Source organism: Blastomyces dermatitidis, assembly GCF_000003525.1.
Source record: "Blastomyces dermatitidis ER-3 genomic scaffold supercont1.1, whole genome shotgun sequence".
Lineage (NCBI taxonomy): Eukaryota > Fungi > Ascomycota > Eurotiomycetes > Onygenales > Ajellomycetaceae > Blastomyces > Blastomyces dermatitidis.
The window spans coordinates 10,010,428-10,037,537 of record NW_025544774.1 but is presented as its reverse complement, the minus strand read 5'-3'; the positions used below and the strand labels follow the sequence as shown (position 1 = coordinate 10,037,537).

General features: G+C 30.7%; 2 protein-coding genes and 1 pseudogene across 3 annotated transcripts; 2 read left to right on the top strand and 1 right to left on the bottom strand.

Annotated features, from left to right (window-relative positions):
• Nucleotides 1–817, bottom strand: BDCG_16339 (uncharacterized protein; the record flags this gene model as incomplete). The annotated part of the gene is made up of 2 exons (XM_045425588.1): nucleotides 1–177; nucleotides 773–817. The coding sequence occupies 2 exons, from the start codon at nucleotides 815–817 to the stop codon at nucleotides 1–3; spliced, it is 222 nt and encodes a 73-aa protein (XP_045279554.1).
• Nucleotides 818–2,859: 2,042 nt separating this feature from the next.
• BDCG_16338 (uncharacterized protein) lies at nucleotides 2,860–3,321 on the top strand (the record flags this gene model as incomplete). The annotated part of the gene is made up of 2 exons (XM_045425587.1): nucleotides 2,860–2,892; nucleotides 3,019–3,321. 2 exons carry the CDS (start codon nucleotides 2,860–2,862, stop codon nucleotides 3,319–3,321), a joined length of 336 nt encoding a protein of 111 aa, XP_045279553.1.
• Nucleotides 3,322–15,202: 11,881 nt separating this feature from the next.
• BDCG_16337 lies at nucleotides 15,203–15,291 on the top strand (annotated as a pseudogene). Its single transcript has one exon. The product of its transcript is annotated as a tRNA-OTHER (tRNA).
• Nucleotides 15,292–27,110: the final 11,819 nt, after the last annotated feature.

The following is a 27,110-nucleotide window of genomic DNA, read 5'->3' as shown; positions in this document are numbered from 1 at the left end:
TCAATTCATGGCATCTGCATCATTGTTATTTCTCAGCACAGGTGTATAAGTTGCTGAAGTGTAATGTCTTCTGTCACTGTTCTGTATATTCTTGAGCTTGATAAGATAATCATTCATTGTCTGAAGCTGTGTGTAGAAGTCTTCATAAGTCTGGTCTTCATCTGCACTTATAAGAGTCTATAAGAGTTCAAAAGTTAATGTCTTCTTGAGCATGCTAATCTTCATTCAATTCTCTTAAGATTGATCACCTGCTTCTAGAATCTTGATGTTGAAGTCAGGGATAAATGTTATAAGAGAAGTGTTTCTCTGTCAGATACTCTGTAATCAATCTAATGCTTTCTATTGCATGACAGTGTCTTGAAATAGAATATCAAGACATTTCATGATATTATCAGGTATTCACAACACTGGTTTGTATACTTTTATTCATGAATGAAACTTCTGTTTCTCACAATTCTTCAATTATTCATTGATATATCAATCTTGATTGATTAACAAACTGATGAAATCTTTATCTACACTCAGTTTCGCGAGCATTTCCATTCTCCATAATGAGTAGAGAGTGAGATTGAAAGCATTAAAATATGCAGAAGTATCTAAGCATTCTTTCAGCACTTTTATATTTAATTCTGTAGATGTTGAGATTGCATGAGTTTCTTATTATGATAATCATTGAATCTCTTCATATTGATATTGTTGAGTTGCATGCATATCAGCTATTTATTATTATTGTAGTTTTAATATTGCTTGAAGCCACTGTAACTAGACTGACCGTGTGACCGTGTCTGAGACCAGGATCAAACTTTACAGTTGTCATGTTGTCTAAAAGCATTACTTCTGATCATGATTTGTGTTCATCACATTAATTCCAAATCATGTTATTTCAAATATTAAAGATCTCAGATTCACTTTTCAAATAAAAATCTAGTTCTGAATAAAGAATATATTTGAATTCTTAGTCACATTTTCATTCTGATCTCATTATTGAGAATGACATCAAATGAGATCATGAAATCACTTCTCACTTACATAATATTATAACATAGTGCTCATTTGTTGAAAATTTAACAGAGAGTGTTATCAAATATTGTTACTTTTCTGAACACAGATCATAATTCATATAATTTTAATTATAAAAAAAACATAAAATACAAAAAAAAATAAAAAACAAAAAACAAAATAAACACAAGAAAAAATCACATTAAAAAAAAAAAAAAAAGAAAAGGAAAAGAAAAAAATAAAAAATAAAAATAAAAAAAATCAAGATCACAGGGCTGCAGCACTCTCAAAATACTTACTCTTCAGAGTCTTTATAATATTCATCATCAATCATGTATCTCTCACAGTGAGAATAACACAGCTGCAATGAGTCATTGTCTTAACATTATCTAACAAATAATCAGTATATATCTGTATAAATGTGAATAATTAGAAAACATACACTCAAAAAGTGTGACCAGGGTGAACTCTGCTGTCACTTGAATAGCATCAAGAACAGAATGCTGAAATCAATGATTCTTCTCATCAATTTCACAGACAAGGCATGTGAAGATGATCTTGAGAAATATAAGATTCTCTGACTTCTGATAAAAACAGATCTCACAGAGAGACTCTATTTTCATGATATCAGAGACTGAGTATTATCAAAAAGCATTACTTCCATGCAATGCATATGCACTTACTGCAGCAATTCACTCTCTGTGCACATGACTGAGAGTTGCAGCTTTCTCACACCACACAGCTCTCTCTGAGATGCTGTCATCAGTTTGCAATTCACACAGTCTCTCAGTTCAGCACACACTGTGCATATACAGCCCTGTGTGCTGAGGCTGTGTTGGTCATTATAGCCTGGCATGATACTCAGTTTTCACAAGCCATGTTTTATTTGAGGGAGGGAGGGAAGACACAACTGTTGTTTTATTGAGAAGAGGATGAATAATTAGTATTGTTGAATTATTTTGATTCATCTGCATTTAAAATTTGATTAGTTTATACTCTTTAATTTGAGGGTTTCTATGAGTGTTTTAATAGTTTTCATACCAGCTTGAACTTAGTGATGAGTTGAAGAAGAAGAGAAAAGAGAGAAGAAAGAAAAGAGAATAACTTTTCTTTATAATATGAAAACAGAGAATTGCTGCAATCATTCTTTCTAGCAACAAAGATCTGTTTTCTGCATGTATCTCTGATATAGATTATATGATAAATGCATACAAAGAATATCAATAGTGCATGCATTGAATGAAGATAATATTGCTATGTAACACTGTAGCTGTTTCTGTACATCTCTGAAAGCTGTTAATAGTTTCTTTGTCTCTTTATGTTTAGTAAGTCAATAATATATTCTGATGCACTCTTTCTTTCATTATCATCATCATCATCATTATCATTATCATCATCATTATCATCATCATCATTATCATCATCATCATCACTATTATCATTATCATTATTATCATCATTATCATCATCATCATCATTATTATCACTATTATATCATTGCCTGCCTTCATCTCTCTTCAACACTTATCAAAATCAATTATGTCATCTCTCTTCAAATATTCTGTGAGCCTGTGGATCATCAAGGCGCGTGAGCACTGTCACAGATTGAAGAGAGAGAAGAAGAAGATGTTCAAGCACAGAGAGACAGATCACAAGACATGTTATAATGCCTTGAAGAGGCTCTGTAAGAGAGTAGAATGATAATGATTTTAAGTAATACTTCTGATAGATTTAGACTGAACTAAGTATAGAAATAATGTGAATGACACTATCTGTGAGAGATTGAAAAAGAAGACAGTGAAGAGTCTCATGCAGCAGCAGTGAGACCAGAAGAAGTTCTGAGAATGATTTGAGACTAAGATGGAGAGAGAGAGAGAGAAGAAGAGTGTTACTGTAAATAAGCAGTGATAGAAGAAGATTGAGAAGGTATTAAAGTAAGAGATAAAGAAGTCAAAACTGGTAAGTTTTTTATTGAGAGATAATGATTTTTGATAACACTTCTGTTCTCTAATTGATTAGCAGAAGCTGATAGAGGAGAAGGGAATTGAGGCCTTGTTCAGGTCTCAAATGCACTTCATGATTCAGAATATTGAGAAGACAGCCCTGCTCTCTGAGCATGTCAATCTGCTTATCACTGAGGTGGAACCTGAGACAGCAGATCAGGAAATGTGGGATTTTGAGATGCAGATTGATCTGGCTGAGAAGAAGCAGCAGAAACTCTTCTCTGAGAAGGCAGTGAAGAGAGATTTTGAGATGATTATCACCTCAGATGAGGAGAAGGAGAAGAAGAAGAAGAAGAAGAAGAAGAAGAATGAGAAGTGAATTGTGAAGAATGATAAGAAGAATGAGAAAGAGAAGAAGTAGATTTTTTTCTTTTTATATTAATTAGTTATAAGTTTAAGTTTTTAATTATTAATAATTAAAATTGATTTTAAGTTTTCAAAAATTATTGTACAAGTTGTAATCAAGTCAGGAATGATATATATATATATATATATTTAACTATCATGATTCATAAATCACTATAATATATAAGTATCAACATTTTTTCAACATTGATATTCACAATATTAATATATTTTTAATGATATCATCTGATAATGTAATTTAGCAACACTCTCTTTCACAATATTAATATATTTCAAGAAATATGACAGAGATTAATCAAGATTGTTTATTTACTTTTATACATCAATGATATTCAATCTGAATTAGTACTAAAATTATAACTAAGTTAAGAAATAAGATTATTTTCTCTTATATTAATTCTTCTTACACACATCAGTGATCAGTTATTGAAAATAAATTGTTATCTTTCTTAAATTATTATCATATCTTCTGAATTCACTTCTTTCACTTCTTTTACTTCTATTGAAGATTCATAAACTCTTCAAGAAATCACTATGAATCACAAAGTCTATGTTGTTTATAATTCAACACAGAATGCTCTCTTTCAATTATGATAAATAATCACTTCATTCTTCACATCTGATTCCAGGCCATGAAATTTATGAAAAACTCAACACAAACATTGAGATGAACTATGAAATAAGTATCAACAGATTGTATTACAGATTACTGAAGAGTCATCTCTTTACTGTAATCACTGCAACTTCATTCAGAAACATTCATCATGAACTGATCATAGCTCTGAAGAAATTTTCTGACATCTGAAGTCATCAGAATGCAGATAACAAAAGAAAAATAATCAGAAAATTACTACTGAGCTGATAAGTTACTCTATCAGATAACAATTTTTGATAATGCTAACTTTCTAATTTGAAAAAAATTATGTGAAAATGACTCTGTACTAGTACTCTGATTTCATAACTCTCATCTGATAACTTCTGTGAATAATTACTTTGTATATATATATCTCTGAATCTTTCTCTTCAATTAATTGAAAACTCTGAATTCTGAACACTTCTTCAAATACTTAATTCAAATCTTCATATTCCACATTGATTCTGTCTTCAGTTCAACCTTGAGACACACTATAAAATCAATATACAATATCTAGAATCAGAGTTGAAGAATCATTGAAGAGTGTCTCTCACAGTGAATGCATGAACTAGTACAAACAATCTTGCATTTATGAGAGTTACATGTTATTACATTGATGAGAACTGAACTTATTAAGAGACATTAATTGAATTTGAATCATTAATTAGTAGTCATACTGAGAATTATATGACAGAGATATTAATAACTGTGATTAAAAATGACTATTGAAATATTAGTCTCAGTCTTCTTATAATTACAACTGACAATGCTGTGAATAACTACACTATGATGAAGAGCTTGAAGCAAAAATTGGCTTTGCATTTCTGAAATGATAAACAAGGTCATATCTTCTGCATTGCTCATGTGGTTCAACTTGTGATGTAAATACTGATAAAGAATTTTAACATTGAGATGAAGAATAATGAGATGACTGATTCTTGAAATGAGAATGAGATAAAAGTGATTACTCAAGTAACTTTTGCATTCACTTTGCAAAAGATAATGTTTTTTAACAACACTTTTTAATATTGTTTTTTGATAACACTTTTTGATAATGCTACTGTTAATTTTGAATAGATTGACTAATAATTTAAATATTATAGATTCAAAACATTGCTAATGTGATTTGTACCTCTTCTAAACAACAACAATGATTTCATGATATTCAATAAATAAACAAATCAGTCATATCACTGAATATGATACAGAATGTTAGAATACAGTGAAGTTCAATATATAAGATGACTGTTCAGACTCTTCAATTATATCAGATGATTGATTATTGAGTACAACACTCTGATCAGAAAAAGATTCAGATATTGAAACTTTCTGATATAGAGTGAACTCAGTTGAAATATATAATTGATTTACTGTTTCAGTTTTATAAGATAATAAAGACAGTCTCAATCACTCATACATCAATGCTGTAGTCAGTCTGGTGAGTGTATAACAGTTTATTTACTCATCTTGAGAAGTAGTTAAATCACTTAAAAAGAAATTCAGTCTGAGATGATGTTATAGTGCAGGCTATTATTGCTGTAAGAGATAAACTGGCATATTACTACAGCAAAATAGAACAATGTTTTGCAGAGTACTATACTGTAGCAGCTCTACTAGATCTCTTCTGTTGAGTTAATATCTACACTTCTCAAGATTAAATAGAGAAGGAATAAGACTCATATGTCAAATTAGTCTGAGACTACTACAATGTCAACTATCAGAGATTTGAATGAGCAGATATTCAAGATGTGAAGACAGTGAAATACAATTTCCTAGTAAGTAATGATCTTTGATAATACTTCATATTACATAGAACTATAATACTAACTTTGAAACAGAACTTATATACATTGATTGCAACTGAAAATCAGGTAAAACTACATACTTGTAAAACTGAATTTGATCACTATCTTCAAGATGATCTGACAAATTTACATGTCAAATCAATTCTAGAGTTATGAAAAATTGTTGAGAGTATATATTCAACTGTTGTACTGATGACACATGATATTCTGATAATTTCATTGACAGAGATGAGAATGAAGTGAAAGTTCAACTCAAGTTGAGATATTTATCACTATCACTGAGAACAATTATAAGGAGAAACAATCAAGAAACTCATGATTATAAAACATAGAATTATCAGACAGTTTAATACCTCTGATCACAGTATATCAGAGAAGTGTAGTTTTCATGAGAAAGTGAAGAATAAACTTGCACAAGAATGTATTTAGTTGTTTCATGAGTATTATCAATAATCATTACTAAATTCTGATTATATAAGTAATCACTGAATGAACTGAATAAGACTGATTTTGATCTTCAGTCTCAGTCTCATTCTGATTTTGAAAGAATGATCATCTTTCATAGTTTATTCTGGAAAATTACTCTCATTTCACTGTTCTTGAATTAAATCTGGTCATTTTTCACATCATTTCTCTCAGAAATGATTCATTTTCAGATTTTTTTAAGGCTTGATCCTGGTGAGACTCACGTCAAGAAATGTATGAAACCAGATCAAATGAAACCAAATGTGAAATTCATAGTCCCGCCGGCCAGTCTAACTGTGACACTGCATCTATACTTGTGTTTAAGAATTCTATATTATCATTAGACATGATTATATTAATCATCAGATGTATGATATCTGTGAAATCTGAAGAAGTGTAATTGTATGAATATCTCATACATCTGAGTGTCAGAACTCTCAGGTCTTTCACTGACATTCTCTTGTAAGATCTTATTATGAGGCCAGAGTGACTGATGAGTAAGCTTCTATCTGAGAACTTGATATTCACTTAACTATTTAACTGTTTCTCTATTTCTTACATGTCATTACATGTTCAGATATCTCTCAATGAATAATCATTTCTGATGAGAAGACAATGCATGAATAATTGTTTTCTAATAAGAAGACAATGAATGTTTTTATAGTGTAAGAGGCCTACACTGAATAGATTAATATAATATTGATAGGTCTTATATAACAAAGATAAAAACATTAAAGAAGAAAGGAAAGAGAAAGTGCGAGAATCAGTAATCAAGATAGATATTTATACATGTATGTGATGGAGCTTCAGGGCGGAAGAATATACACGCGTTCATAGCAGCTGAGGATCAGCGATTGAGCATGGCTGAGAATCGGAGCATACGCGTTCATGGCGGCCGAGGATCGGCGATCGAGAATGGCCGAGGATCGGAGCGTACGTGGAATCTGTGGAGTGTAACAGAATAGTCTATATGATTCATCGGGCGCAGCCCGCCACAATCTCATTCTCATCCCAAGAATCAGCCATCTCATTATTCTTCATCTTGATGTTAAGATTCTTTATCAGTGTTTATATCACAAGTTGAATCACATGAGCAATGCAGAGAATATGACCTTGTTTATCATTTCAGAAATGCAAAGTCAATTTTTACTGCAAGCTCTTTATTATAGTGTAGTTATTCACAGCATTATCAGTTGTAATTGTAAGAAGACTGAGACTACTATCTTAATAGTCATTTTTAATCACAGTCATTAATATCTCTGTCATATAATTTTCAGTATGACTAGACTGACCGTGTGACTGTGTCTGAGAGCAGGACCAGATTTTTTAATAGTCTCATTATCAATTCAACTGATCCCATTACACAGTTTTATTATTAGATAGTAGTCTCATACTGTCCCAGTGAGACTTACTGTCTACTCTTGTCACATTTTTCAAATGAGATCATGATTTCTACTTCTCAATTTAAATTATTTTTATTGCTTTAAATGACTTTAAATCTCATTTAAGTATTATCAAAAAGCATTACTTTTTAAAAAATTAAAAATAGTCTAAAAAAACCTTAAAATGTCTAAAAATAGTAACTTTATGCCAAGAATGAGACTAAATGAAATCAAATGAGACCACTTTCTCATTTTTTTCAAGTCATGGTCTCATTTTAAGATCTGATATATAGTCACTTTGCATGGTTTTTTGATAGCCAGTCCCAGCGGGATTCACATCAAGAAATGTATGAGACCAGACCAAATGAGATCAAATGTGAAATTCATGGTCCCGGCGGCCAGTCTAAGTATGACTACTGATCAATGATTGAAATTTAATTAATGTCTTCTAATAAGTTCAGTTCTCATCAATGTAATAACATATAACTCTCATAAATACAAGATTGTTTGTACTAGTTCATGTATTCACTGTGAGAGACACTCTTTAATAATTCTTCAACTCTGATTCTAGATATTATATATTAAATTTGTAGTGTGTCTTGAGATTGAACTGAAGACAGAATCAATGTGAAATATGAAGATTTGAATTAAGTATTTGAAGAAGTGTTCAGAATTCAGAGTTTTCAATTGATTGAAGAGAAAGATTCAGAGATATACATATACAAAGTAATTATTCACAGAAGTTATCAGATAAGAGTTATAAAATCAGAGTACTAATATATGATCATTTTTATATGATTTTCTTCAAATTAGAAAGTTAGCATTATCAAAAATCATTACTTAGTAGAGTAACTTATCAGCTCAGTAGTAATTTTCTGATTATTTTTCTTTTATTGTCTGCATTCTGATGACTTCAGATGTCAGAAAATTTCTTCAGAGTTATAATCAGTTCATGATAAATGTTTCTGAATGAAGTTACAGTGATTATAGCAGAGAGATGACTCTTTAGTAATCTGCAATATAATCTGTTGATAATTATTTTATAGTTCATCTCAATATTTGTATTAAGTTTTTCATAAATTTCATGATCTGAAATCAGATGTGAAGAATGAAGTAGTCATTTATTATAATTGAAAGAGAGCATTCTGTGTTGAATTGTAAATAACATAGACTTTGTAATTCAGAGTGATTTCTTGAAGAGTTTATAAATCTTCAATAGAAGTAAAAGAAGTGAAAGAAGTGAATTCAGAAGATATAATAATAATTTAAGAAAGATAATAATTTATTTTCAATAACTGATCACTGATGTGTGTAAGAAGAATTAATATAAGAGAAAATAATCTTGTTTCTTAGCTTAGTTATAATTTTAGTACTAACTCAGATTGAATATCATTGATGTATAAAAGTAAATAAATAATCTTGATTAATCTCTGTTATATTTCTTGAAATATATTAATATTGTGAAAGAGAGTGTTATCAAATTACATTATTAAATGATATCATTAAAAATATATTAATATTGTGAATATCAATGTTGAAAAAATGTTGATACTTATACATTATAGTGATTTGTGAATCATGATAGTTAAATATATATATATATATATATCATTCCTGACTTGATTACAACTTGTACAGTAATTTTTGAAAACTTAAAATCAATTTTAATTATTAATAATTAAAAACTTAAACTTATAATTAACTAATATAAAAAGAAAAAAATCTACTTCTTCTCTTTCTCATTCTTCTTATCATTCTTCACAATTCACTTCTCATTCTTCTTCTTCTTCTTCTTCTCCTCATCTTGTGATTCAGAAGAATGTATGATGATTTGAAAGAATATACAATCATTGAATAATAACGCGGCTGCTTCTGAACTTGCTTATAAGTGTAAAGAGGCCATAGCAGCCGCTAATTAATTTAGTGTATAATATATAAGAAGCCAGTGTACACCTGTAATTATATGCTGACTCAAGCAACTTTTGAATCATAATCTGAGATAATAATCATCTTAAAATCTCTCTCTGCTGTCTTCTCAGAGAAGGGTTCCTGCTGCTTCCTCTCAGCCAGGTCAATCTGTGTCTCAAAATCCCGCATTTTCTGATCTGCTGTCTCAGGTTTCACTTCAGTAGCAAGCAGATTAGCATGCTAAGAGAGCAGAACAGTCTTCTCAATATTGTGAATTATGAAGTGCATTTGAGATCTGAATAAGACCTCAATTCTCTTCTTCTATATCAGCTTCTGCTAATTAATTAGAGAACAGAAGTATTATTAAAAATTATTATCTCTCAATAAATAAAAAACTTATCAGTTTTAACTTCTTTATCTTCTACTTTAACATCTTGTTAATCTTCTTCTGTCACTGCTTATTTACAGTAATACTCTTCTTCTCTCTCTCTCTTTTCATCTTGATTTTAAATCATTCTCAGAACTTCTTCTGATCTTACTACTACTGTATAAGACTCTTCACTGTCTTCTGCTTCAATCTCTCACAGATGATGTCATCTGCATTATTTCTATACTTAGTTCAGTCTAAATCTATCAGAAGTGTTACTTGAAATTGTTATTATTCTGCTTTCTTATGAAGTCTCTTCAAGGCATTATAATATGTCTTACAATCTGTCTCTTCTCACTTGAACATCTTCTTCTTCTCTTTCTTTAATCTGTGACAGTACTCATGTACCTTGATAGTCTGCAGAACCGCAGAATATTTGAAAAGAGATGATATAATTAATTTCAGTGAGTGTTAAAGAGAAGTAAAGACAGAAGAGACAGTCAGAAATGATATAATAATAATAATAATGATAATGATAATGATAGTAATAATAATAGTGATAGTGATGATAATGATGATGATGATAATGATGATAATAATAGAAGAAGAAGTGCATTGAAATATATTACTAACTTATCAAATATAAAGAGACTTAAAGAAAATATTTACAGCTTTCAGTGATGTACAGAAACAGCTACAGTATTGTATAGTAATATTATCTTCATTCAATACATACACTGTTGATATTCTTTGTATACAGTTATCATATAATCTGTATCAGAAATATATACAGAAAACAGATCTTTATTGCTAGAATAAATAATTACAGCAATTCTCTGTTTTCATATTATAAAGATAAGTTATTCTCATTTCTTTCTTCTCTCTTTTCTCTTCTTCAATCAATCACTAATTTCAAGCTGGTATGAAAACTATTAAAACACTCTCAGAAACTCTCAAATTAAAGAGTATAGACTAATTAAATTTTAAATACAGAAGAAATTAAATTATCTTCTACAGATTCAATTACTCACTCTCTCTTAAATAAAACAGCAGTCACATCTCTCTCTCCTCTCAATCAAATGAAACATGGCCTGTGAAAAGTAAGTACCACATCAGATTATAATGATCAACACAGTCTCAGTATACAGAACTGTATATACACAGCACATGCTGAACTGAGAGACTGTATAAATTGCAAATCAGCAGCAGCATCTCAGAGAGAGTCATGCAGTGTGAAAAAGGTACAACTCTCAGTCATATGTATAGAGAATAAATCACTGTAGTAAGTACATGTGTATTGAAGTAATACTTTTTAATAACACTCAGTCTCTGATATGATGAAAATAGAGTCTCTCTGTAAGATCTGTTTCTATCAGAAGTCAGAGAATCTTATATTTCTCAAGATCATCTTTACTAGACTGACCGTGTGACCGTGTCTGAGACCAGGACCAGATTTTTTGATAGTTTCATTATCAATTCGACTGATCCCATTACACAGTTTTAACATTAGATAGTAGTCTCATACTGTCTCAGTGAGACTTACTGTCTACTCTTGTCACATTTTTCAAATGAGACCATGATTTCCACTTCTCAATTTAAATTATTTTTATTGCTTTAAATGACTTTAAATCTCATTTGAGTGTTACCAAAAAGTGTTACTTTTTAAAAAATTAAAAATAGTCTAAAAAAACCTTAACATGTCTAAAAATAGTAACTTTATGCTAAGAATGGGACTAAATGAGATCAAATGAGATTACTTTCTCATTTTTTTCAAGTCATGGTTTCATTTTAAGATCTGATATATAGTCACTTTACCTGTTTTTTTGATAGCCAGTCCCAGCGGGATTCACGCCAAGAAATGTATGGGACCAGACCAAATAGAATCAAACGTGAAATTCATAGTCCCGGCGGCCAGTCTAATCTTTACACACCTTATTCATGAAATTGATGAGAGAAATTATCAATTTCAGTGTTCTATTCTTGATATTATTCAAGTGACAGCAGAGTTCACTCTGATCACACTTTTTAAGTGTATATTTTCTAATTATTCTCATTTATATAGATATATACTGATTATTTGTTAAATGATGTTAAGACAATGACTTATCACAGCTGTGTTATTCTCACTGTAAGAGATACATAGTTAATGATAAATATTGCAAAGACTCTGAGAAGTGAGTATTTTAGAGATACTGCAGCTCTGTGATCTTAATTATTTTTTATTTTTATTTTTTATTTTTTTCTTTTTCTTTTCTTTTTTTTTTATTTTTCTTTCTCTTTCTATCTCTCTTTTTTTTTCTCTTCTTTTTTTCTTTATCTTTTTTTTTTTGTTGTGATTTTTTCTTGTTGTTTTATTTTTTGTTTTTTTATTATTTTTTATATTTTACATTTTTTTTTTAATTAAAATGATATTGATTATAATCTATATTCAGAAAAGTAATGATATTTAATAATACTCTCTATTGAATTTTCAACAAATGAGCACTATGTTATAATATTATGTAAATGAGAAATTATTTCATGATCTTATTTAATATCATTTTCAATAATGAGATCAGAATGAAAATGTGACTAAGAATTCAAACATATTCTTTATCAGAGACTAGATTTTTATTTGAAAAGTGAATCTGAGATCTTTAATATTTAAAATAATGAGATTTGAGATCAATGTAATGAACACAAATCATAATCAGAAGTAATACTTTTAGACAATATGATAACTGTAAAGTTTGATTCTGATCTCAGACACGGTCACACAGTCAGTCTATGCAGTTGTAAGTCTACTAGCTTGACTCTTCTCTTCAGTTCTAGATTGACTTTGAGCTTCATCTTTTCTCCAGTTCTTTTGAGTTCTAGAAGTAAACATACATTCTTTTGAGCTAGATGCATGTTTTTCTTTGCAATTAGAGCACTTAAGCAGAGTGTGTTAACATATTTCATCTCTTTTTGAGCATGTTTCACATTTATGCTCACTAGTTTTATGATCTCTGGCACAGAATGCACATTTTGAGTCTCTAAAATATGAGATTACAAAGTGTTCATATCTTTGACAGTTTGAACACTGTGTTTAAGCTTTGAGATTCATTCTTGAGTCTTTGTATTCATGAACTCTCATTTTCAAATCTGCTACTCTTACTTCAGAGATCTTTGACTGTTCAAGTGTTTTTATATATACTAGAACAGAGACATTTCTCCTGCTTTGTCTGAACTCAATTGAATTTAGTCATACAGGCTTCTTTCTCAGTTGAATAGAGTTGTATTCTTTCAATTCATTTTTGAGAAGTAGCATTTCTTCATCACAGTCAAAAATTTCAACTGAAATATCATGAAGAATGAATTTATCTCACTTTTCATCTCTTTTAGATAGAATTGTTGTGTTTAACAAAGATTCTACTGCTGACTTTCAGAGATTCTCATTCTGAATAAGGAATTCAGCACTGAATTCAGACATTGTAGTCAGCATGATGAAGTTTTCAAAGAATGATGACTCAATTGAAGCTATAACTGATTTTTGAACTTTAATATCAGTCATCAACTGAGAAAAGAACTGCTGATTAATTTCATTTCTGATTCTGAAAATGAGATTTGAGTTTAGCTTGTTTCTTTGCAGAATGTTCTGATTTGAGACTTTGAGAATAAGTCTTCTATTTCTGAAGATTTGAAAGTTTTTCTCTTTTTACATTTTCTTTTCCACTTTTCTATGAATAGAGACATGAGCAGTATTCTTCTCAGTTTTCTCAGGATTTTGAGCAGGTTTTGAGACAGCAGGTTTAGAGACAGCAGATTCAGCTGCTTGAGTATATATTTTCTTCTAATTCAAAGAAGAAGAAGAAGTAGGAAAAAAGAATGAAGAAGAGCAAGATAAAGAGTCAGTGATTATACTAGGAATTTTCAATGTTTTTTGAACTGTGTTTGAGATTTCAAGTTTGAACTTGATCATCTCCTGTAGTTGTCTAGTCTGAGCATGAAGAATTAACAGAACTTCTTCATTCATCTCACTCAGACACTGCTTTTCAAGAATCTTGCTTACTTTTTCAAGTTTCTGTATTTCAAGAACTTGTTGTTTCTCTATTTCTTCTTTCTTTCTTCTCTTCAGAATTTCAATCTCAGAAATAACATTTGAGAAAGCATCTTTTTCCACATTAACTAAGTGTATTTTTGAACTCATTGTTCTCACTCAATGAAAAGTTGATCAGACTGTTTCAATTGAGATATTTCTAAGTCTGTTTTCAATTGAAAAGTTGGTCAGACTTAGACTGGCCGCCGGGATCATGAATTTCACATTTGGTCCCATTTGGTCTGGTCTCATATATTTCTTGGCGTGAGTCTCACCAGAACCAAGCCTCAAAAAAATCTGAAAATGGACCATTTCTGAGAGAAATGACATGAAAAATGACCAGATTTAATTCAAGAACAGTGAAATGAGAGTAATTTTCCAGAATAAACTGTGAAAGATGATCATTCTTTCAAAATCAGAATAAGACTGAGACTGAAGATCAAAATCAGTCTCATTCAGTTCATTCAGTGATTGCTTATATAATCAGAATTTGATAATGATTATTGATAATACTCATGAAACAACTAAATACATTCTTATGCAAGTTTATTCTTCACTTTCTCATGAAAACTACACTTCTCTGATATACTGTGATCAGAGGTATTAAACTATCTGATAATTCCATGTTTTACAATCATGAGTTTCTTGATTGTTTCTTCTTATAATTATTCTCAGTGATAGTGATAAATATCTTGACTTGAGTTGAACTTTCACTTCATTCTCATCTCTGTTAATGAAATTATCAGAATATCACATATCATCAGTGCAACAGTTGAATATGTACTCTCAACAATTTTTCATAACTCTAGAATTGATTTAACATGTAAATTTGTCAGATCATCTTGAAGATAGTGATCAAATTCAGTTTTACAAGCATGTAGTTTTGCCTGATTTTCAGTTATAATCAATGTATATAAGTTCTGTTTCAAAGTTAGTATTATAGTTCTATGTAATATGAAGTGTTATCAAAGATCATTACTTACTAGAGAATTGTATTTCACTGTCTTCACATCTCAAACATCTGCTTGTTCAAATCTCTGATAGTTGACATTATAGTAGTCTCAGGCTAATTTAACATATGAGTCTTGTTTCTTCTCTGTTCAATCTTGAGAAGTGTAGATATTAACTTAATGAGAGAGATCTAGTAGAGCTGCTACAGTATAGTACTCTGCAAAAGATTGTTCTGTTTTGCTGTAGTAATATACCAGTTTATTTCGCCCCGGTGGCCGAATGGTTAATGCGGCCACCTGGTAGCGCCTTGGCGTGGGAAACCAAGGCGCGTGGGTTCGAAACCCGCAGGGGATACATTAAATCCGGAACTCAAGCACCTCAGGTTCCTAATAAATACAGAGGTGTACAAATCGCTCCAATGAATCGCTCTATGTTCCTGAGCTGGGAAGTTATTATCGCATGTATCTAATTGTCACTCCTTTGTATTTTCCTATGTTCTTGTTATCTTGGCGTGGTCTCAACACCTGTATTTCCTCCTGTATAACCAACACTTGGCCTGTATTTAACATCACGCAAGAACTCATCATAAGCTCCGCTTGCATATGAGTATAATGGAAGAATAATAATAATAATAATACCAGTTTATTTCTTACAGTAACAATAGCCTGCACTATAGTATTATTCCAGACTGAATTTCTTTTTAAGTGATTCAACTGCTTCTTAAGATGAGTAAATAAACTGTTATACACTCACCAGACTGACTGCAGCATTGATGTACAAGTGATTGAGACTATCTTTATTATCTTATAAAACTGAAACAGTAAATCAATCACATATTTCAACTGAGTTCACTTCATATCAGAAAGTATTAATATCTGAATCTTTTTCTGATCAGAGTATTACACTCAATAATCAATCATCTGATATAATTGAAGAGTCTGAATAGTCATCTTATATGTTAAACTTCATCATATTCTAACATTCTGTATTATATTCAGTGATGTGACTGATTTATTTATTTATTGAATATCATAGAATTGTTATTATTGTTTAGAAGAGGTATGAATCACATTAGCAATGTTTTAAAGCTATGATATTTAAATTATTAGTCAATCTATTCAAAATTAACAGTAGCATTATTAAAAAGTGTTATTAAAAAGCAATATTAAAAAGTGTTATCAAAAAACATTATCTTTTGTAAAGTAAATGTAAAAGTTACTTGAGTAATCACTTTCATCTCATTCTCATCTCAAGAATCAGTCATCTTATTATTCTTTGTCTTGATATTAAGATTCTTTATCAGTGTTTGTATCACAAGTTGAATCACATGAGTAATGTAGAGAATATGATCTTATTTATCATTTCAGAAATGCAAAGCCAATTTTTGCTTCAAGCTCTTCATCATAGTGTAGTTATTCACAGTATTATCAGTTATAATTGTAAGAAGACTGAGACTACTATCTTAATAGTCATTTTTAATCACAGTTATTAATATCTTTGTTATATAATTCTCAGTATGACTACTGATCAATGATTTAAATTCAATTAATGTCTCTTAATAAGTTCAGTTCTCATCAATATAATAACATGTAACTCTTATAAATGTAAGATTGTTTATACTAGTTCATGCATTCACTGTGAGAGATACTCTTTGATGATTCTTCAACTCTGATTCTAGATATTGTATATTAACTTTATAGTATATCTTAAGATTGAATTGAAGACAGAATTGATGTGGAATATGAAGATTTGAATTAAGCATTTGAAGAAGTATTCAGAATTCAGAGTTTTCAATTGATTAAAGAGAAAGATTCAGAGATATACATATGCAAAGTAATTATTCACAGAAGTTATCAGATGAGAGTTGTGAAATCAGAGTACTGATTCAGAGTTATTTTTACATGATTTTCTTCAAATTAGAAAGTTAGTGTTATCAAAAATTGTTATCTGATAGAGCAACTTATCAGCTCAGTAGTAATTTTCTGATTATTTTTCTTTTATTGTCTGCATTCTGATGACTTCAGATGTCAGAAAATTTCTTCAGAGCTATGATCAGTTTATGATAAATATTTCTGAATGAAGTTGCAGTGATTGTAGCAGAGAGATGACTCTTCAATAATCTATAATACAATCTATTGATAATTATTTCATAGTTCATCTTAATATTTGTGTTGAGTTTTTCATAAATTTCATGACCTGAAATCAGATATGAAGAATGAAGTGATTATTTATCATGATTGAAAGAGAGTATTCTGTGTTAAATTATAAATAACATAGACTTTGTAATTCACAGTGATTTCTTGAAGAGTTTGTAGATCTTCAATAGAAGTAAAAGAAGTGAATTCAGAAGATATAATAATAATTTAAGAAAGATGATAATTTATTTTCAATAACTGATCACTGATGTGTGTAAGAAGAATTAATATAAGAGAAAATAATCTTGTTTCTTAGCTTAGTTATAATTTTAGTACTAACTCAGATTGAATATCATTGATGTATAAAAGTAAATAAACAATCTTGATTAATCTCTATCATATTTCTTGAAATATATTAATATTGTGAAAGAGAGTGTTACTAAATTGTGTTATCAGATAATATCATTAAAAATATATTAATATTATGAATATCAATGTTGAAAAAATGTTAATACTTATACATTATAGTGATTTATGAATCATGATAGTTAAATATATATATATATATATATATTGTTCCTGACTTGATTACAACTTGTACAATAATTTTTAAAAACTCAAAATTAATTTCAATTATTAATAATTATGAACTTACAACTAAACTAACTAATATAAAAAGAAAAAAACTTTTTCTACTCATCATCTTTCTTCTCTTTCTTATTCTTCTTATCATTCTTTATAATTCACTTCTCATTCTTCTTCTTCTTCTTCTTCTTCTTATCTGAGATGATAATCATCTCAAAATCTCTCTCTGCTGTCTTTTCAGAGAAGAGTTCTCACTGCTTTCTCTCAGCCAGGTCAATCTGTGCCTTAAAATCACGCATTTCCTGATCTGCTGTCTCAGGTTTCACCTCAGTGACAAGCAGATTGACATGCTCAGAGAACAGAGCTGCCTTCTCAATATTCTGAATCATGAAGCATATTTAAGATCTGAATAAGATCTCAATTCTCTTCTTCTCTGCCAGCTTCTGCTAATCAATTAGAGAACAGAAGTATTATCAAAAATCATTATCTCTTAATAAATAAAAAACTTATCAGTTTTGACTTCTTTATCTCTCACTTTAACACTCTCTCAATCTTCTTCTATCACTGCTTATTTACAGTAATACTCTTCTTCTCTCTCTCTCTCTTTATCTTAGTCTCAAATTATTCTCAGAACTTCTTCTGATCGCACTGCTACTGCATGAGACTCTTCACTGTCTTCTTCTTCAATCTCTTATAGATGATGTCATTCACATTATTTCTATACTTAGTTCAGTCTAAATCTATCAGAAGTATTACTTAAAATTGTTATCATTCTACTCTCTTACAGAGTCTCTTCAAGGTATTATAATGTGTCTTACAATCTGTCTTCTCTCACTTGAATACCTTCTTCTTCTCTCTCTTCAATCTGTGATGATACTCACACGCCTTGATGATCTGCAGGACCGCAGAATATTTAAAGAGAGATAACATGATTAATTTCAGTAAGTGTTGAAGAAGAGTGAAGGCAGAAGAGACAGTCAGAAATAATATAATAATGATAATAATGATGATAATGATAATGATAATGATGATAATGATAATAATAATAGTCATAGTAATAATAATGATAATGATGATAATGATAATGATAATGATGATGATGATGATGATAATGATGATAAAAGAGAGAGTGCATTGAAATATATTACTGACTTATCAAATATAAAGAGACTTAAAGAAAATATTAACAGCTTTCAGTGATGTATAAAAACAGCTACAGTGTTGTATAATAACATTATCTTCATTCAATACATGCACTATTGATATTCTTTATATACAGTTATTATATAATCTGTATCAGAGATACATGCAGAAAACAGATCTTTATTACTAGAATAAATAATTGCAGCAATTCTCTGTTTTCATATTATAAAGATAAGTTGTTCTTATTTCTTTCTTCTCTCTTTTCTCTTCTTCAATCAATCACTAATTTCAAGCTGATATGAAAACTATTAAAACACTCTCAGAAATTCTTATATTGAAGAGTATAGACTAATTAAATTTCAAATATAGAAGAAATTAAATTATCTTCTACAGATTCAATTACTTATTCTCTCTTAAATAAAACAGCAGTCACATTCTCTTCTCTTCTTTCAATCAAATAAAACATAACCTGTGAAAAGTGAGTATCATGTCAGGTCATAATGATCAACACAGTCTCAGCACACAGAACTGTATATACACAGTATATACTGAACTGAGAGACTGCATGAGTTGCAAACCAGTAACAGTATCTCAGAGAGAGTCATACAGTGTGAGAAAGTCACAATTCTCAGTTACATGTGCAGAGAATGAATTATCATAGTAAGTATATATGCATTAAAGTAATGCTTTTTAATAACACTCAGTCTCTAATATGATGAAAATAGAGTCTCTCTGTGAGATCTGTTTCTATCAGAAGTCAGAGAATCTTATATTTCTCAAGATCATCTTTACATGTCTTATTCATGAAATTGATGAGAGAAATCATCAATTTCAGTATTCTGTTCTTGATATTATTCAAGTAATAGCAGAGTTCACTCTGATCACACTTTTTAAGTGTATATTTTCTAATTATTCACATTTATATAGATATATACTGATTATTTATTAGATGATGTTAAGATAATAACTCATCACAGCTGTGTTACTCTCACTGTGAGAGATATACAGTTAATAATGAATATTGTAAAGACTCTGAAAAGTGAGTATTTTGAGAATGCTGCAGCTCTGTGATCTTGATTTTTTTTTATTTTTATTTTTTATTTTTTTCTTTTTCTTTTCTTTTTTTTTTATTTTTCTTTCTCTTTCTGTCTTTTTCTTTCTCTTCTTTTTTTCTTTCTCTTTTTTTTTTTTTTTGTTGTGATTTTTTCTTATTGTTTTATTTTTTATTTTTTTATTATTTTTTATATTTTACATTTTTTTTTTTAATTAAAATGATATTAATTATAATCTGTATTCAGAAAAGTAATGATATTTGATAATACTCTCTATTGAATTTTCAACAAATGAGCACTATGTTATAATATTATATAAGTGAGAAATGATTTCATAGTCTCATTTAATGCCATTTTCAATAATGAGATCAGAATGAAAATGTGACTAAGAATTCAAATATATTCTTTATCTGAGACTAGATTTTTATTTGAAAAGTGAATCTGAGATCTTTAATATTTGAAATAACAGGATTTGAGATCAATGTAATGAACACAAATCATGATCAGAAGTAATGCTTTTAGACAACATGACAACTGTAAAGTTTGATCCTGGTCTCAGACACGGTCACACAGTCAGTCTAATGATATCAATTGATAATAAATCAGATAATATGACAGTTTTTGAGAGAAAAACTGACAAAAAATAAATTAATTTTTTCCAGAGAAATTGATTAAAACTATTCAATTTTATTCTAAATCATTCAATTCTTCTCACACAACAAGTGTGCAACTCAAATCAGTTAATAAAGAGTGTAAAAAAGAATTAAGTATTAATGAAAGCTCTTCAGTCACTGAAAAAGTAATTCTTACTTAAAAGAATATGAAATTATGACAGAAAACAGCTCTGTTTTTTATTCTTTGTAAGAATATTGTATAAAACCCAGAGAAAAACACCTTACTTTTTCAAGAGAAGTAAAAAACTATTTCTAAGATCTTTTTTTTTATATTAACTGCTGCAGAAGAATGAAATAGAAACTGCTAAGATATGTACTACTGTATACTCTCTATCAAGACTTTCTCTCTTCAGAGTCTTGATATTATAGAGAATATAAGTCTGTTTCTATATAATAATATAAATATTATCAGCACAATGTAGAGGAACTGATTATTTATATCTTAAAATAGAAGACTTTATCAATGATTATATTAATATAGAGTTAATTCTCAACTTCAATAGAAATCTAGTATTACTGTTCTCAATCTCTTGCAGAATCTATTGAATATTAAGATATTAAAACTAGATTTAATATATCTCACTGTACAGAGATCAAAGACTCAGTCAGATCTTGAGATATACTGATTTTATAGTTGTTAATATGCTGTTAACTTGTTATCTGCTGATTATGTATTGAATGCTGTTGCTGAGATATCTTTTTGTATTATTCTGCTGAGAATGAGCCAGATTGAGAGGGGTAGTACAAGGGTGAGACTTGGTGTTGAAGTCTAGATACACTGATGACAGACCGAAGTGTCTCTTGATTATGTGCTTGATATTATCACTGAGGTATCTTTTTGTATTTTTCTGCCGGGGATGGGCCAGATTGAGAAGGGCGGTACGAGGGTGGGACTTGGTGTTGATATTTTGAAACATCAAAGGTGGACAGGGTTTTCGCGGAGGTCACTCCTCAGATATCTCCACAACTACAGATCAGGGATCTTCCAAAATCGAGAAGATTGATGCATATGGCTAGGTCTCTTCACCTTACAATTTGTATGGCACTTTGGCCCGGGGTTGTGGTGTGGTAGGGGTGAATGGGGGATAATCCCACACAGGAGTTTCGAACAATGTCTAGTTCACGTTTGGCTGGATATCTCCACCACCACACGGGGTATGCGGTCGGCGATGGGGTCCAAATGCTTGTATGATCGAGGGCTTTTCGATGAATCTATCGGCGGGTTCTTATTCGAAAAATCGAGCGAGTTCGTGGTGGGGCGGTTCATTGTCATCTGTACAGTACTGTTACACTGTCTTTAAGACAAATCTTATATTATATCTTAATATCAGGAAACTTTGCTGCTTTTCTTTCTAAAAAGACATTCTTATAATCTGTAAAGAGATGTTGTATATATTTAGACTGACCGTGTGACCGTGTCTGGAACCAGGACCAGATTTTTTGATAGTTTCATTACCAATTCAACTGATCCCATTACACAGTTTTAACATTAGATAGTAGTTTTATACTGTCTCAGTGGAACTTACTGTCTACTCTTGTCACATTTTTCAAATGGGACCATGATTTCCTCTTCTCAATTTAAATTATTTTTATTGCTTTAAATGACTTTAAATCTCATTTAAGTGTTATCAAAAAGCATTACTTTTTAAAAAATTAAAAATAGTCTAAAAAAAACCTTAAAATGTCTAAAAATAGTAACTTTATGCCAAGAATGGAACTAAATGGAATCAAATGAGATCACTTTCTCATTTTTTTCAAGTCATGATTTCATTTTAAGATCTGATATATAGTCACTTTATCTGTTTTTTTGATAGCCAGTCCCAGCGGGATTCACGCCAAGAAATGTATGAGACCAGATCAAATGAAATCAAATGTGAAATTCATGATCTCAGCGGCCAGTCTATATATATTCATCTTCAATAACAGATACTGCTGCTAATCTTATAGTAAGAGTGATAACTTCTTCATTTATTCTTAAGTCTTAATCACCTGCTATATAATATATTAACTCTATCTTTTTCTCAAGATTCTTCTGATGAAACTCTTCAGATTTCTCTATCACTGTCTCTTTATTAGTGAGATTGTTCTCTCAGTTGTTCATGATATTCAAATAGCAAAGTATGAAGATCTGGTCTCAACTGCAGTTTTTATTAATATACAGGAAGCATTTGATCATGTTTCAAAGTCAAAGCTAATTCAGACATTGAAGATGTTAAAACTGCCACTTTCTCTAATAAAATGAGTTAACTGTTTTATGTTTAAAAGAATTATACAACTTTTCTTTGATGAAATGAAACAAGACAAGACTGAGATAAAAATAGAAGTACTACAAGAATCTTCAATCTCACTCATTTTATTTGCAATATACACTGCATATCTATTCAAGAATAGAAATATGAGAATAGTGAGATCTCTGAGTTATGTGAATGATATTGGTCTAGTCTACAGCTCAAAAACTATCAAAGAGAATTTGAAAGTGATTGAAGAAGCTGCAAAGGAGGCCCGGTGGCGTAGTGATTAACTACGCTATCATGGAGCCCCAATTAGCGGCCTTCCCCCCAGGGAATGAATGTCAAGAGAGGGCAGGTTTGAACCCTGTGAGAGCCATCTTAATCACAGCTTTCACTGTTAAGTTATAAAACAGTACCAGGGGCCCCCGGGTGCACTATAGCAAATCATTGTCAAGCTTAAGATGTCCATTCCAGGAGTTCCCAGGCGCTAATTCTCACTGATCTTAGGATTAACAGCCCCTCAGGTGTTTCAAGTTAGATCAGTACTAGAGTGATTGAGGTCTAGAGTGTCTGCAGAATAGTGAATCATTGTCAAGCTTAACTGGCCAGGTCTCATCTCTCTCACTCTAGACACTCACCTTCAGAGAAGAAGATTTAAAAACTATCTGATTAGAACACTCTGAGCCTAGCAAGAATCTAGATGAGATGAGACCTAGATGCTCTTAATAGGTGATTAGTATAAGCAAGACTGTGACAGCTAATTGATAGACTGAAATGCTGAGATTGACAGCTGAAAGATTAGACACTTAACTAGAATTGAGTAGCTCTGATGTTATTCTTAGTGAGAATCTCACTTATGAATAAGCTAGTTACAGGAGCTAGCTGGGCGGCGGCCCTTTAGAAGAAATGATAACCCCTGGAGCGGGCCTGAGAGGACAGAGGCGGCAGTCAGTTATATAGAATGTTAAAATATGTATATAGCTTAAGGTGTAAACTGCAGAGATCTTGTTCTATAGCTTTCTTTACTGTACTTGTTTTCTTCTGTTCTTTTCTCTATCTATTTAATATGTCTATTTTTAAGACTATGTTCTCTTTTCTTTTGTCATAATATTTTCAAATGATTTCAAACTATCAGAAGGTGTTGAAATACTGTAATTTATAAACAGTTTTTGTATTCTGAGCTGGAATTTTCTGATTTTGCATATTTAAAATTGATAAATGTATAATAGTTGACTCTATAGATATAGGAAAAACTCTGAGAACTAAAGATTCTCAGGTAGATGTCATAGTCTCTGACTGCATACATCTATAATTGAAGAATAATAATAATAATAAGCTGCAAAGAAAATCTTTGTTAGAGCAGATATCAATCAAATTCAATTTAATATGAATAAAACTGAGTTAATTCATTTCTTTCCTAGATTCAATGAGAGAGAACTGTCTCTATCTCTTTTAAATAGAGAGATTAAACCCAGTGTAAATGTCAAATAATTAGAAGTATGGTTAAACTTCAAGTTGAACTTTAAATATCACATTCAACAAAGAACTGTCAAGGCAGAAAGGCTATTGAACAACATAATCAGACTATTAAATACAGAGAGAGGTCTATTCTTTCTAGACTGACTGTGTGACCGTGTCTGAGACCAGGATCAAACTTTACAGTTGTCACATTGCCTAAAACAACCGCTCCACCACGAACTCGCTCGATTTTTCGAATAAGAACCCGCCGATAGATCCATCGAAAAGCCCTCGATCATATGAGCATTCTGACCCCATCGCCGACCGCATACCCTGTGTGGTGGTGGAGTTATCCAGCCAAATGTGAACCGGACGTTGTTCGAAGCTCCTGTGTGGGATTATCCCCCGTTCTCCCCTACCACACCACAACCCTGGGCCAGAGTGCCATACAAATTGTAAGGTGAAGTGACCTAGCCACATGCACCAATCTTCTCAATTTTGGAAGATCCCCGACCTGTAGTTGTGGAGATATCTGAGGAGCGACCTCCACGAAAACCCTGTCCATCTTTGATGTTTCAAAACACCAACGCCAAGTCTCACCCTCGTACCGCCCTTCCCAATCTGGCCCATCCCCGGCAGAAAAATACAAAAAGATACCTCGGCGATAATATCAAGCACATAATCAATGGACTCTTCTGAAGTGCAACCTTCACGGTCCGTCGCCAGTGTATCTAGACTTCAACACCAAGTCTCACTCTTGTACTACCCCTCTCAATCTGGCCCATCCTCAGCAGAATGATACAAAAAGATACCTCAGCAACAGCATTCAATACATAATCAGTGAACAATGAGTTAACAGCACATCAACAACTATAAAATCAGTATATTTCAAGATCTGACTGAGCCTTTGATCTCTGCACAGTGAGATATATTAAATCTAGTTTTAATATCTCAATATTCAATAGATTCTGTAAGAGATTGAGAACAGCAACACTAGATTTCTATTAAATTTGAGAATTAACTCTATATTGATATAATCATTGACAAAGTCTTCTATTTTAAGATATAAATAATCAGTTTCTTTACATCTCACTGACAATATTTACATTATTATATAGAAACAGACTTATATTCTCTATAATATTAAGACTCTGAAGAGAGAAAGTCTTGATAGAGAGTATACAGTAGTGCATATCTTAGCAGTTTCTATCTCATTCTTCTACAGTAGTTAATGTAAAAAAAAAGATCTTAGAAATAGTTTTTTACTTCTCTTGAAAAAGTAAGGTGTTTTTCTCTGAGTTTTATACAATATTCTTACAAAGAATTAAAAACAGAGTTGTTTTCTGTCATAATTTCATATTCTTTTAAGTAAGAATTACTTTTTCAGTGACTGAAGAGCTTTCATTAATACTTAATTCTCTTTTACACTCTTTATTGACTGATTTGAGTTGCACACTTGTTGTGTGAGAAGAATTGAATGATTTAGAATAAAATTGAATAGTTTTAATCAATTTCTCTGCAAAAAATTGACTTATTTTTTGTCAGTTTTTCTCTCAAAAACTGTCATATCATCTGATTTATTATCAATTGATATCATACTTTTTCTCACTGTATTTCAAGAAAGAGTTTGTAAAGATTTTATTGATTTATCTTAAAAATCACTTTTAGTTTATTAGATTCTCTTCAAAAATCTAACCTAGTTACTGAACTAGTGTGAAAAAAAATCAGGTATTTTATACACAAAAGTCTTTCATTCTTCTTTTGAAACAGTCTGACTAACTTTTCAATTGAAAATAGACTAATAAATCTCTCAACTGAAACAGTCTGATCAACTTTTCATTTGAAAATAGATTAATAAACCTCTCAATTGAAACAGTCTGATCAACTGTAACGTGGCAGAACCGAAGTGATGACTAGTCAGCGGTGACACGTAGAAGTAGTTGTTTGAAAAGCTGTATAAGTGAGCTTGACTATCTTGCTTGAATAGCGAGCTCATAGGCTACAGAGTTATTGTGAGAATATCACAGATATGATACTTAGTATACTAAGAAGATTGTATAAGACATGCAGTAACTCTTGTGTATATTTCAGTAGTAGTAAAATGAATCACTGACTTCTTTGATGAGAAGTCAGCATCTAGCTATTCTATATAAATAATGAGTGAATACTCTTCTCTCATTTCACAAGTGAGAATAGCTGAAGTGATACCTCAGCAGTGTCTCATTGTCAAGAAAGAGTAATCTGCTGACCTTGTATAGAAGCAGAGTTCTTATATTTATCAATTGAATCTTTCTATGATATATCTGAATGATGTCATAGAGTGATTGAAAACCAGTTCAGACAGAATGAAATCATTCACATGAAAGCAATGTGCTGTGTGAAACTGCAACAGAGTCTTAGCACAGCTGAGAGTGTGATAATACTCTCTTCTTTAAGAGCATAGTTTTTATACTCTCAAGATTACTGAATTAGAAATTATCTTTGTTGTATAGTAATGATTACTAATCAATTGACAGTGTATGTGCTGTGTGTGATACAAAGAAATAGATTAGTTTTTCTGCTGACTGTGTAGGTCTTTCTTTTCTCATTATCATTCAAACTAAACACATGATAAGTGAGTTTCTTATATATCAATTTAAAATGTGGAAAATGTAGTTAACAAGTGACTTACAGATCTCTCAATATATTTCATTCTATATATGAAATTCTCTGCAAAAGTGATGTATTTTAGAGATAAAGTTAACAGTAGTAGCAGGATTTTTTGAAAAGATTTCTCTCTCTGTGAAACATTTTTCTTCTCTTCCTCTCAATTGCAATAGTGAGTGCATGAGAGTATCATTCTTGAAGAACAATCAAGAGCTTATTCTGATGTTTTCTAGTGAGTAACAAATGTCT